The sequence below is a fragment of the Nelusetta ayraudi genome, unplaced genomic scaffold (assembly GCF_046127955.1).
Source record: "Nelusetta ayraudi isolate G7.1 ecotype Tasmania unplaced genomic scaffold, CSIRO-AGI_Nayr_v1 ptg000135l, whole genome shotgun sequence".
Lineage (NCBI taxonomy): Eukaryota > Metazoa > Chordata > Actinopteri > Tetraodontiformes > Monacanthidae > Nelusetta > Nelusetta ayraudi.
Window position 1 is genome coordinate 831,470 of NW_027466185.1, and position 11,031 is coordinate 842,500.

The following is an 11,031-nucleotide window of genomic DNA, read 5'->3' on the forward strand; positions in this document are numbered from 1 at the left end:
AATAAGACAGACAAAGAAGTCCAGGTTTTTACAGTTTCTTCAGGATCATCTGAAGACACATTCTCTTCCGGCCAGGTTTCCAAAGGTTGGACGGTTGTTTTAGCAGCCCCCCATTTCTTCTCCTTCTTTCCACCAACACCCCCCCCCCCCCCCACCCCCCATGCCCCTATTTGGAGCACCGCAAAAATTCAGACAACAGTGGAAGTAAACAGACTCTTGTTGGCTTTTCTCCACTCTTTCAGAATTGATACTCTCGCTAACCCAAAGCGGGGCCGAATTGGCCCCTCAGGGGAGGTCCCTGCCCATTCCCCACCCACCCACCTTAAGACGCGAAAAGACGGCGGCGGTCCCTGACAACAATGCATGGGGAGCGGCTCTTGGGGAGGGGTGGGGGCATTCTGTACGCAAAATGTTCAGACTCCAAAAACGTTTTCTTGTTGTTTTTTTCCCGCCCCACCACCACCATGCTCCTTCATATCTGGGTCTGGAGCGGCTGTGCCGGCGGTGTGTAGGGAGGGGGCGCCGGCAGCGGCATGATCCCTCGTGTCCTCATGTAGGAGAGGAACTGGTCGGGGATCTCAGCCAGGACGTCCTTGGCAAGGCGGGCCATGCTCAAGACGTGGTTACCCGTCCGGTCGATGTAATCCCTGAATGGGACAAACTGGGAGAGAAGGAGAACAAATGAATGTTTTTGGTCAAAGCTGTCAAGTGTGCAATGAATCAATGTATTTTTTCTTATTTGTCTATTTAAATTCAAGTGAGCCAGAGACACAGGTTGTGCATCTGGGAGCCACCCTCTACTCTCCCCCCTCTTCCTTGTCGTTAATCCCTGCAGACACAGCCTGCACTTCCATCCTCTGTCGACGCCCTCAAAATATGTTTGAAGCATGTTTAGTGGGTGAAATGAGAAATGGTAGAGATCTTAACCATATGCATTTTACCATATGTGTAAGCAAATGATGCAGATTTTGCATTTTCTGATCGTTTCTGGTCAAAGCTGTCAAGTGTAAATTATAGGCCTTGAGACAAATGCATGGAATTTTGAATGACAGCTGTACCACCTTCCAAATGGCAATGAATCAATGTATTTTATCGTATTTGTCAATTTAAGTTCAAGTATCCCCTCCTTCCTCCTTCCTTCCCCCTCCTCCTCGTCGTTAATCCCTGCAGATGCAGCCTGCACTTTGAGCTGAGAGAAAGGCATTAGCACCTGGGGAATAAACACTTCTAACTCTGCCATTTCTGTGTCTACATGAAAGATATTGGTATCATCTTTTAACTAAGGGCTTCAGGAATCTAACTGTGTAACTACCGGGGTGTGAATAACTGTGTAGGCGTGGTCAGTGAAAAAATAGACAGAAAAATTTTTACATTTGGTTGATTTTACACAATTTGAAAAATCTCACTTCCTGTTTGTCGTGCAAAAAGAATTAGAGCATACGGAATGTAGAGTTTCACGAGAGGAACGCGTGGGTATATATAGCGTTGCACGCATTTTTGACATTCATAGGGGGTGCTACGGCCATTAAAGTGTTTTTTTTTTCACGTCTCAGTTTTTAAAACCTGGGGAACAAATGCTTCTAACTCAGGCATTTCTGCATCTACAGGAAAGATATTGGCATCATCATTGAATGAACGAACAGTCCCATTTCGAACAAGTTGATATTTCTCACTTTCATATTTGGAAATCTAAATTTTTAGAGAGTATGAAATGTTCGTCTCGAAGAGAGGAACGCTTGGGTTCTAGTTCCAGGTCGCTACGATGCTCTTAGGGGGCGCTACAAATTTTAAACCACTTTTTAAGTGTTTTTTTCACATTTCAGTCTGTAGGTGGTACTCTGGAGCAACTTAAGTTGTGATTTTTTTATATCACAACTTATATAACTTATATCACAACATATCACAGGAAGATTAGTGCAGATCGAAGCATGTTAAGGGGGTCAAAATGGGGTAGACAGTCCCCATTTTCTCTAGGGGGCGCTATTTAGCGGATTTGAAATTATTTTTTAAGAAATTACATTTTGGGGCAGGTCTGATCTGCATGCAAAATTTGGTGAGTTTTGGAGTATGGTAAAGGTGTCAAAATGGGCTTCATACATTTTTTTTTGAAAAAGATCTTTTCTTTGAAGGGCCGTGAAATGAAAACGGTCGGGACATTTAAAGTTTCCCCATACAGGTTTTGTCAGGAAGGTCTCGTCTACGTCATATTCCGGTTTCAAGCCAGTCACACTTACGGTTTCTGAGCTTTGTGTTTTCAGATTTTTTCAAACAAGTGAAAATATCTCACTTCTGGTTTGTTTGGGGTGAGCATTTATGACAATTGGGTATACAATTAGGTATGGATTCAACAAATACGTGGGTCTTTGTCCCATATGTCTATGACCTTCCTAGAGGGTGCTATAGCCATTTTTGCGTTTTGGTCTATGTGAGTAAATGTGTAAAATCTTTTCAAAAAATAACATTTTTCACCAGTTTGGACCTGCGTGCAAAATTTGGTGACTTTTCGCCCATGTTGGGGGTCAAATTTGGGAATAAAACGGCAGCGGAACTACAATAATAAATCCAAACATAAGAAAAACATTAGGGTCTATCGCCGGGGCTCAGTCCTGAATAATAATGGGGAAAAAAAATAAACCGAGCAAAAACAATAGGGTCTTTCACAAAGGTGAAAGACCAGTTCGCTTCGAAGTGGTCTTCCGCGGGCTCAGTCCCTAATAATAATAATAATAATAATGATAATGATAATGATAACAATAATAATAATAATAATGATAATAGGGAAAAAAATAAATAAACCGTTTATTTACAGAGAAAGATATGATGCCAATAAGCGTGGCTGACGGCCAGGGAGTTGATGCACTTCATGGAGCCAGGATATAATATCCCTTCTCGAGCAGAGGCGATTGCCCTAGGACTGCCAGGGAAGCTGAGCTTCCCCTAAAATGTGCTAAAATCAGCAACTTATCGCAGGTAACTGACACAACTTTCTTCTCATTCATCCCACAGCGTCACAGTGCAGACCGTGCAGATTGGGTTGTTCCACTGCAGCGAAACGCGACGGTCTTTGGATAAATGCTAGGCTTTGTTCTGCCCATCGGACGCCCAGCGTCTCTGCGAGTCTATGGAGCAGTGGGCTGGCCTTGGCTAGCCCGGACGCTCGGCTTCTGCATGATGTTTGGATGATCTGTTTGAGACTGAATCCCTTTTTGATTGACAGTGAAATGAGCGAATCAGCGATCTTAAAGTATAAACATCCACCGAAGCAGTTTTCAAGTTTTTCATTCCATTGTTTTGAGTTGATCCGGAGACTTTACTGATCGTCTTAGCGACGTTGTCTTTGTTAAAAAAAAACGTCTAGCGACAAGTCTAGCATCTATTACTGGTGTTTTTGTAAGACTGTAGCTGCTTGTGTTTGGAGAGCTGATGAGCCTCCACTGTTCTCGAGGTACCATAACTAACCTCATGGAAGCACGCTACGCAATGAGGAAGGCTGAGCTAAAAACAAAAGTTAGCTTCAGAAAACGTGGCTCTGACGTCAGATTGTTGGACGGCACTGACAACAGAAAGTCACATGACAGTCACTTGCCACTACACTGAAAAGGATTGGCAGGTAAAGTCCTTCTTGAGTAGTCCTTCTGACTGAGAGCTTGCTCGAGAGACATACAGCTGATAACTTGAACTACTACTTGAGCTGACAAACTGAACTAGACTGTGGAGTCATGGGGACTCACCGGGTGTGTAATAGCCTGTGTTCATGACAACGCTCTGAACATTGTCTCAGCAAACAACTCCACGAGTCAGTTGGAAGTCAGTTCCGTGCTTCACTCATACTGTAAATCTGGTCGTCAACAACAGATTCACTGGAGGACACGGCACCGCCACTGGAGGCTCTCAAATGTGCAATGACTGTAATGTCTACAGATACTGAGGTATCCATATCCAACACGTACCCCACCATCTCCAGTCTGATCAACACACATCTCAAGAGGGCAGATGGAGACAGCAGCAAAGTGGCAGAATTAAAATCCAAAGTGCGTACTTTGTTGGGTGAACGGATGAAGGTAAGTGTAGTGTCTGAAGCTTTGGCCCTACTCCTGCACTCCTCTTGCCTGATAAGACAAACAAACCTTGTTCGTGCAGCTCCTGTATTAGGCAACCTGTTCTTGGAAGGTTGCATCTCTACTCCCTAGGACAGGGGTGTCAAACTCAAATACACAGAGGGCCAAAATGTAAAACTTGGACAAAGGCCAGGGCCGACATTGATATTTATTGAAAAAAACTTCCTCGAGATAGAACAGTGAACCTTTTTAGATAGACCTAAACTAGCTTTGCTTCAACCTGAATATGGAACAAGCAAAGCTTAATACTAGACAATAAATTACTTAATATTGCACACATGCAAAACCCTATTAAAAAAAAAAACCACTCATCAAAATAATAAAGCGTAAATAAAAAAAACAGACTTCTGATTTAAATTTCAACAGTAAAATTTTCCCATTGGCTAATTATAAATTTAAAAATATAAATCAACAATAAACCAGTAATAAGTCATAATAATATATCCTTCAATGAACATACTGTCCTAATTGTGGTGCCAAAATACCAGCAGAGCATTCTGAGATTTGTAGCATTAGCGATACATGTGCTGTGTAATGCTGGTGGGCCAGCTCTAGTAGTTATTTTGTATTGCCTTACGGGCCAAATGTTATCACACTGTGGGCCAAATGTGGCCCGCGGGGCAGAGTTTGACACCTATGCCCTAGGAGGACTGTTTAGATAACACACATTCCAACTCTGGCCAGTAACTTTCCCATCCCTTCACCTTTTATGTTATAATTGCCTATTTGTCCTCCTTATATGGAATGCGCATGATGACGAAACCTGTGGGTATAAGAAAGTGATGTTCTAACTATTCTCTGAGAGATTGTGAGAGCTTTCGCGCATCTGGACACACAACCTACTCAGGCGGACCGGTCGCCTGATTGATGCCTGACTTCTTTGTAATAAACCTGTTTTTATACAACCAAGTCGGTATCCATGAGGATTCCGTCAACATCCACAGTTCACTGCTGCAACCTGAATAATCCACCATATAAGCTATAGGCATTAATTAAACATATTTAAGCTCTATCCTGACAGATTATGGGACGCATATTGTTTTATCACGAACAAATTTAATGCAGTTGTACACTTGTCATGTCAAATGTTATTATATAGAACTCTGATGCTAGCTTTCTTGTTTATTTAATTTAAGCAGGTTGAGTCTGATGACCTCACATTAGCAACACCAATGATAGCAACATTGCTGGACCCTCATCATAAGCACCTGGGATTTCTGATACCAGCAAGGAGGATGTCAGCTAATGCCAAACTGCTTGAGCTGGCTTTAGAAGAACATGCAGGCCACACATCTACACACAAAGAAACCACTGGAGATGAGCAGGGAATTGATGCCCACCAGTCCAGGGAGCTGCACTTCAGAGACCCACTTCCGCTATGACTCTTCTGCTGGGTGCAAACTATGCCACCAGCAGCAATAATAGCTGTGTTTACATGGACACAAATAATCGTAATAAAGGTCCGATCAGATTAAAAATGCTTCATGTAAACATGTCAATTGGAAGATTTTGATCCGATCCGGTCCGTTCGGAAGGAAATTTTATTCCGAACGAGAGAGGTGGGTTATGCCGATCTCTATTCCGAATGCCGTCCATGTTCATCTCATGCTCATGTTTGTTCCGTGGTATAAAAGACTATACTCATGATGTTCAGGGAACAACTGTGTCGGACACACGCTCGTCTCGGATACCCTTGTTCCTGTCGAGAGATTAATTCTAGTCTTTTTCTAACTCCGTCGTCCGAGTCTTTGAGAAGAAAATGGATTATTTTTATTTTTTAAGGACGTGTATCGACAGCAGTTCCAAAACTGTTATATGTGTGTGCTCACCATTTCGCGAAGGACTGTTTTGTTAATGAAAGCCAGTTCAAATCTGGATTTGCGCTTCGTTTAAACACAAAGAATGGATCGGTCCCAACGGTTCATGACACAACTACAAACGTCGAAGATGTAAGTTTTTAACCTTTTATTTTGATGTACTATTTAGCCTTCTTTCCTATCCTTTCAATGTGTTTTTAGCATTGCAGCGAACGTAAGGCAACGTTACTGTTGTAAACTAACGCTACAACATAGTCTCTGTAGTAACGTTAACATTACGTTTAAACGCAAATGTAATGTAAACTAAACGGGAACGTTAGTAGAAAGCTGTGTGAAAATGTGTTCTAAGAAATAACCTACGTTTTCGGCCTGGTGATTATCAAACTCAATTCAATTTCAGTAACTTCATGGTAGGTTAGCCGCAGCAGATGAAGCTAACCTGAGAGGTGTGTGTGTCTGAAAAATCAAGGTGACAGCCTACTTTTAGGCCCTGTTTGCACTTGGTCATTTCAAGCGTTTTTCATGTTCCGCTCGGCAAAAATCACACCCCACCTCCCGGCGTCGTCATTATAAAGTTACAAACAAGAAGCCAGAACAAATCATTTTTGTTGGACTCTTTTATTAGGATGCTAATAAATTTCATTCCGCATTAGCGTATTTTGTCAGTGGAGCAGCGGTCGCAGTTTCCCCACATATGAGATTAAATGTGCAATGTGAAAATTTTCCAGCCACTGTTGATCCGAAAATAAAGTCATTGCCACTCTGTCCCACCAGTTGTTACTCCTCGTTTGGATCCATGCGCACAAGCTGCAGTAGAATTAAAACAAGTGACATGATATAGTCCGCAAACAGGGAGTTGATTCTTATTTGTTTTCAGGTGAAACTAGCCGTAGCTTTGCGCTTTACTGTCCCTAGTGGTTAAAAATGCACTAATGCGATCACAAGTGGCACGCTCGAGATGCATGTTAATGCTATGTGCGAACAGATGCTTCAAGATGCGTACTTGTGATACGATCCCCAAAAACATTTGCAAGTGACCAAGTGCAAACAGGGCCTTAGACACCAAAAGGCTTTTCATAAATAACGGTAGTTTTTGGGCTTCTAAAAGATGGGCTTTGATTTGTCTCAAAGCTCCCTTCCCCCTCTCACATACCGATAACGCCAGCCTTGTTTTGACTCATCACTGATACTCAGCCTATGTCCAGCTTTTCCTCATTCATATGTTAATTGCAAGCGAAACACCAGCTCCCATACATAGTGGGGGGTGATAACATTTTTTCTAATCCCCATGTGACTACAAGACATTGGACAAGATACTTAGTGCAGTGGTTACATAACCTTTATTTATATAACACTTTATTTTTGTTGTTTTGCCTGCTATAACATATGGCTAATACTCCCCTTTCTTTGCTCCCCTCTACTCTCTTGCAATTCTAATACTAAAGTATAATTAAAATTGTCAATAATATCTGTTTCAGACATGTTCCCCCTGGCTCTACTCCCATCAGAAGCTGTCATCGTTGGCTCCTAGTTCACTTTTTTTTTATGTGTAGTTGTAAATAGTTTTCTTGTATGTTGTTTCCTCAGTTGATGTGCCTTTCCTTGGACATACTTCATGTGCTTCGTCGATTTGGCATGAGAGTCCAACGACTTCACTCCCATTGTTCCGAGTTGCATTCTCTTCTTGCACGCAGTGCAGCAAGTCTCAAAAACATTGGTTTAAACCAATGCCAAAAAAGACATTTTATCCATCCATGCTGCATTAAACTTACATTTCCCCATGTCCCAGCATGAATTAGCTAGTTGCTTGCCTCATTGTTTGTGTCTATGTTGTAATGTTGTAGCGTGCTTCTTTTTTTCTTCTTCTTCAATTTTTTTTCAACCGGCGGTTGGCATCCATCGTATTGGTGCATTGACGAGAAATGCGATACGGAGAAGTTACATACAGGACAATTTTTAAGAACTAGATATCAAAATTCAAGACTTTTTCAAGTCTTTTTAAGGTAATATTTCTAAATTTGCAAATTCAATGCTTTTAAGATTTTTTTAAGACACTGCGGGAACCCTGTGGATAACTCCCTTTAAGTGTGCAGTGGTTCAGACCACCGCAGTGACCCTGAAGTCTAAAGTCTACAATCAACAGGTTTTAACCAAAAAAAGCAGGAAGGTGGACGTCCTTAACAAGCTAGGAAGGTAGGAAATGAGTAAAGAGTAAAGAGAGCGGAAGCATACCTGAACAATGTCCCTCTCGGCATATCTTCCTCTGGAGGATATTCTGACTTCATCGCCGTCCAACTCGACCATTGCTGCAGAGGACAGGGTCAAAAATGTAATTCTTGACGAGCCAAAACGCTGATAACTAGCGGGGCCAACCGTCAAACCGTGTTGGCTTACCGTCAAATTCTGCTGGCCCCACCCCCACAATGATGATGGACATGGGTAAACACGCCGCCTGCGGGAGAGCGGAGATGTTAATGGCCAGGAAGGGAGGGGAAAATGGGTTGCAGTCGGAGTCAACGGTTTGATCGCTGGCAGCCGAGAAATGGACAATCTTATCGGTGTATCACATCCTGTTATTCACCTTCCACCAAAGATGCCCTTTGTGCCCTATCCTGCTCACGTTCCTGTCTTTTCCCAGTCGTAACCTCAGCTTTCAAAAAACAAGAACAAAAAAGGAATAAGGTCTAAGATGGAACATTTCTATCTCAGACTCACGTTGACTATGGACTCCTTTGTCTGGGCCATGTCCGAGATGACGCCATCCGTGATAATGAGGAGCACAAAGTACTGAGAGCCGTCCTTCACCGAAGCCGCATACCTGAGGACGAGAGTAGTGTAAAGAACAAAGAGGGATATACAGCGGGACCCAGGGGTTAATAAACAGAAGAATTGGCTGATTGACTGGTCCGTTTCATGTGTTCCCCAACTTTTCTACGGCCCCCAAACAGCTCTGACCGGGGACCCCCTTAACAAACCACAAAAGATGTCAAGAAACATCAAGTTCTGAATACGAATACCATCCAACATGTTGATAATCATGGCCATTTTCATGGCCACTTCATGTATGCTGCCTCATATTTTCTTTCTTTTGACTTTAGTTGGCCAGTTCGGTTTTTTGCAGCAGTGTCTTCCCCAGCTGGGCTGTTGTCTGTTCCTTCAGTCTCTTTGTCACAAACCTGTGTACTTCGCTCTACCGAGGCTAGTTTAAGGAACAAATCACCTTCATAAATGGCGCAGCAACGAACAATATTTTTGATTGGCAGGTACTCATATGATATATTACCATAATTTCCGGACTATAAGCCGCTACTTTTTTCCCCATGCTTTGAACCCTGCGGCGAATACAACGGTACGGCTAATCTATGTTTTTTTTTATTTATTTATTTTTTACAGCTAACCACTAGGGGACCTTCTCAATTTATGGATTTTTGGGTGGGAAAGAGTGAGACAGGCAGTTCGCGCGAACAACGAAAGCAAAAGTGGAACCAAATACAGAACGAGAGCAAGACAGTTTGCGCAAAGGAAGTTTCATGCAAAAACCCTCATTGTGGAAAACAAACGAAGAATTGCATATGATGCAGCTTTTAAGTTAAAGGCAGTCAATCTGGCAAGATCGCTCGCGCCCTCGTCTGTATTCTCGTCTTGCTCTTGTTGTCGAGTTCTGGTTCGACTCCATACCAATTAACCAAGGTGACCAGCGGGACCCCGCAAACAGGAACCGCGGTGCGAGTCCAGAGTCGCAGGCTCGCAGCCCCGACCCGTTTCCTGACAAAACACCTGCGGCTTATAGTCCAGTGCGGCTTGTATATGAACACATTTTTTTTTCCTGCTAAATTTAGCTTTCGGCTTATAGTCCGGAAATTACGGTATTATACATTACATTTATTGATATGATTAAACAATAATTATATTATATTTGATACCAATTGAAAAATACTAAAAATATATATGTTATTCTTTATTTATCAGAATTTTGTCTGATCTCTTTCTGCTCTTTTTTCAAATGTTCTCTTTTGTGTCCTTTTGTCTTGACAGCAGGTTCGTTTCCTATTATTCAATCAACAGGAAACGCGACCTTGAGTGATAAACGTCTTGCAGTGCTGCTCTTATTAAAAATAAATAAATGAACAATAATAACAACAACAAAAACAAAAAAACTCGACCACGTGCCCAGCGAATTGCAGACCAAGTTCCCCCACGCCGGCAGTGAGCATTCGGCATCCCGCTGTGGGGGGTGAACACAGCAGAGGTATAAAAATGACTCTGATAATGACACTTGTGCATGGATGCGTGCGTGTGCGTTACCTCGCCACGTGGTTAATGACGGGGGAGAAGTTGGTGGGTCCATAGAGCTGGACCGACTTGAGACTCTGGTAGTAGGCCTCCATCACGCCATCGATGCCAGCACAGTACGGGTTCTGTGGGTTTCCGTTCTGAAGGGAGGAAAGGTTAGTGCTTTCTGCAGCTCCAATAGCAAAAGAATAATGAAAAAGTCTGGCCAAATCTGATATTATATCAAATCTCCAAAATGACCCCCCCTTCAAACCCATATCTTCTATTCTTTTTGCAATGAAAAGAATAGAAGTCAAAACTTTTTCTGCTCATACCAGGGCGAACTCGTGCGAGATGCGTCCGTCGGGCGGCAGCTTGGCTCCAAAACCCAACGCCGGGAACATCTTGTCGCTGTCGTAGTCCTGGATGATCTCGCCGACGGCCTTCAGAGCCATGGCATAGGCATTGAGCTGGTAGGGGCTCATGTAGTGGAGGGAAGTGGGCTGGGCCGGGTTACCTGGAGAGAGGACAGAGGGGGGATTATTGGTTCAGAGCATCTTCCCATTTTGACGTCAACTTATTTATTTGGAGCCAAATACGCTGATAATAGAAAACGTGTCAGAAAGTGGAGTATGACTATAACTTCCACCGTGACCGAGGGATCAGACTGTGTGTCTACGATAGCGATAATGTCAAAATAAAGGAATATTGGCCGACAACTGAAGAGCAAAGTACTACAAAAATTAAATAAAAGGCTTTGAAATACCAAAAGAGAACATTTTTCCTGTGGAATTTCAGTCACAAGGGCAGGTACATAATCCAGT

General features: G+C 42.8%; 1 protein-coding gene and 1 long non-coding RNA gene across 5 annotated transcripts in view; one reads left to right on the top strand and one right to left on the bottom strand.

Annotated features, from left to right (window-relative positions):
* Positions 1-292: 292 nt before the first annotated feature.
* The window catches only part of LOC142877440 (copine-8), an 84,200-nt gene continuing 73,461 nt past the window's right edge, over positions 293-11,031 (bottom strand). For 2 of the 4 annotated variants that reach the window (XM_076012084.1, XM_076012085.1), the window contains exons 15-20: positions 10,543-10,724; positions 10,241-10,368; positions 8,651-8,753; positions 8,330-8,387; positions 8,168-8,241; positions 293-661 (exon numbers count right to left, since the gene is read on the bottom strand). In XM_076012084.1, coding sequence (XP_075868199.1) covers positions 473-661; positions 8,168-8,241; positions 8,330-8,387; positions 8,651-8,753; positions 10,241-10,368; positions 10,543-10,724 — 734 coding nt within the window. In that variant the 3' untranslated portion in view covers positions 293-472. The remainder of the gene's footprint in view (positions 662-8,167; positions 8,242-8,329; positions 8,388-8,650; positions 8,754-10,240; positions 10,369-10,542; positions 10,725-11,031) is intronic. The other 2 variants (XM_076012086.1, XM_076012087.1) reach the window with 1 other exon arrangement.
* On the top strand, positions 6,074-7,182 carry LOC142877445 (uncharacterized). The gene is made up of 2 exons (XR_012923847.1): positions 6,074-6,422; positions 6,995-7,182. It is a non-coding gene; the product is annotated as an uncharacterized LOC142877445 (long non-coding RNA).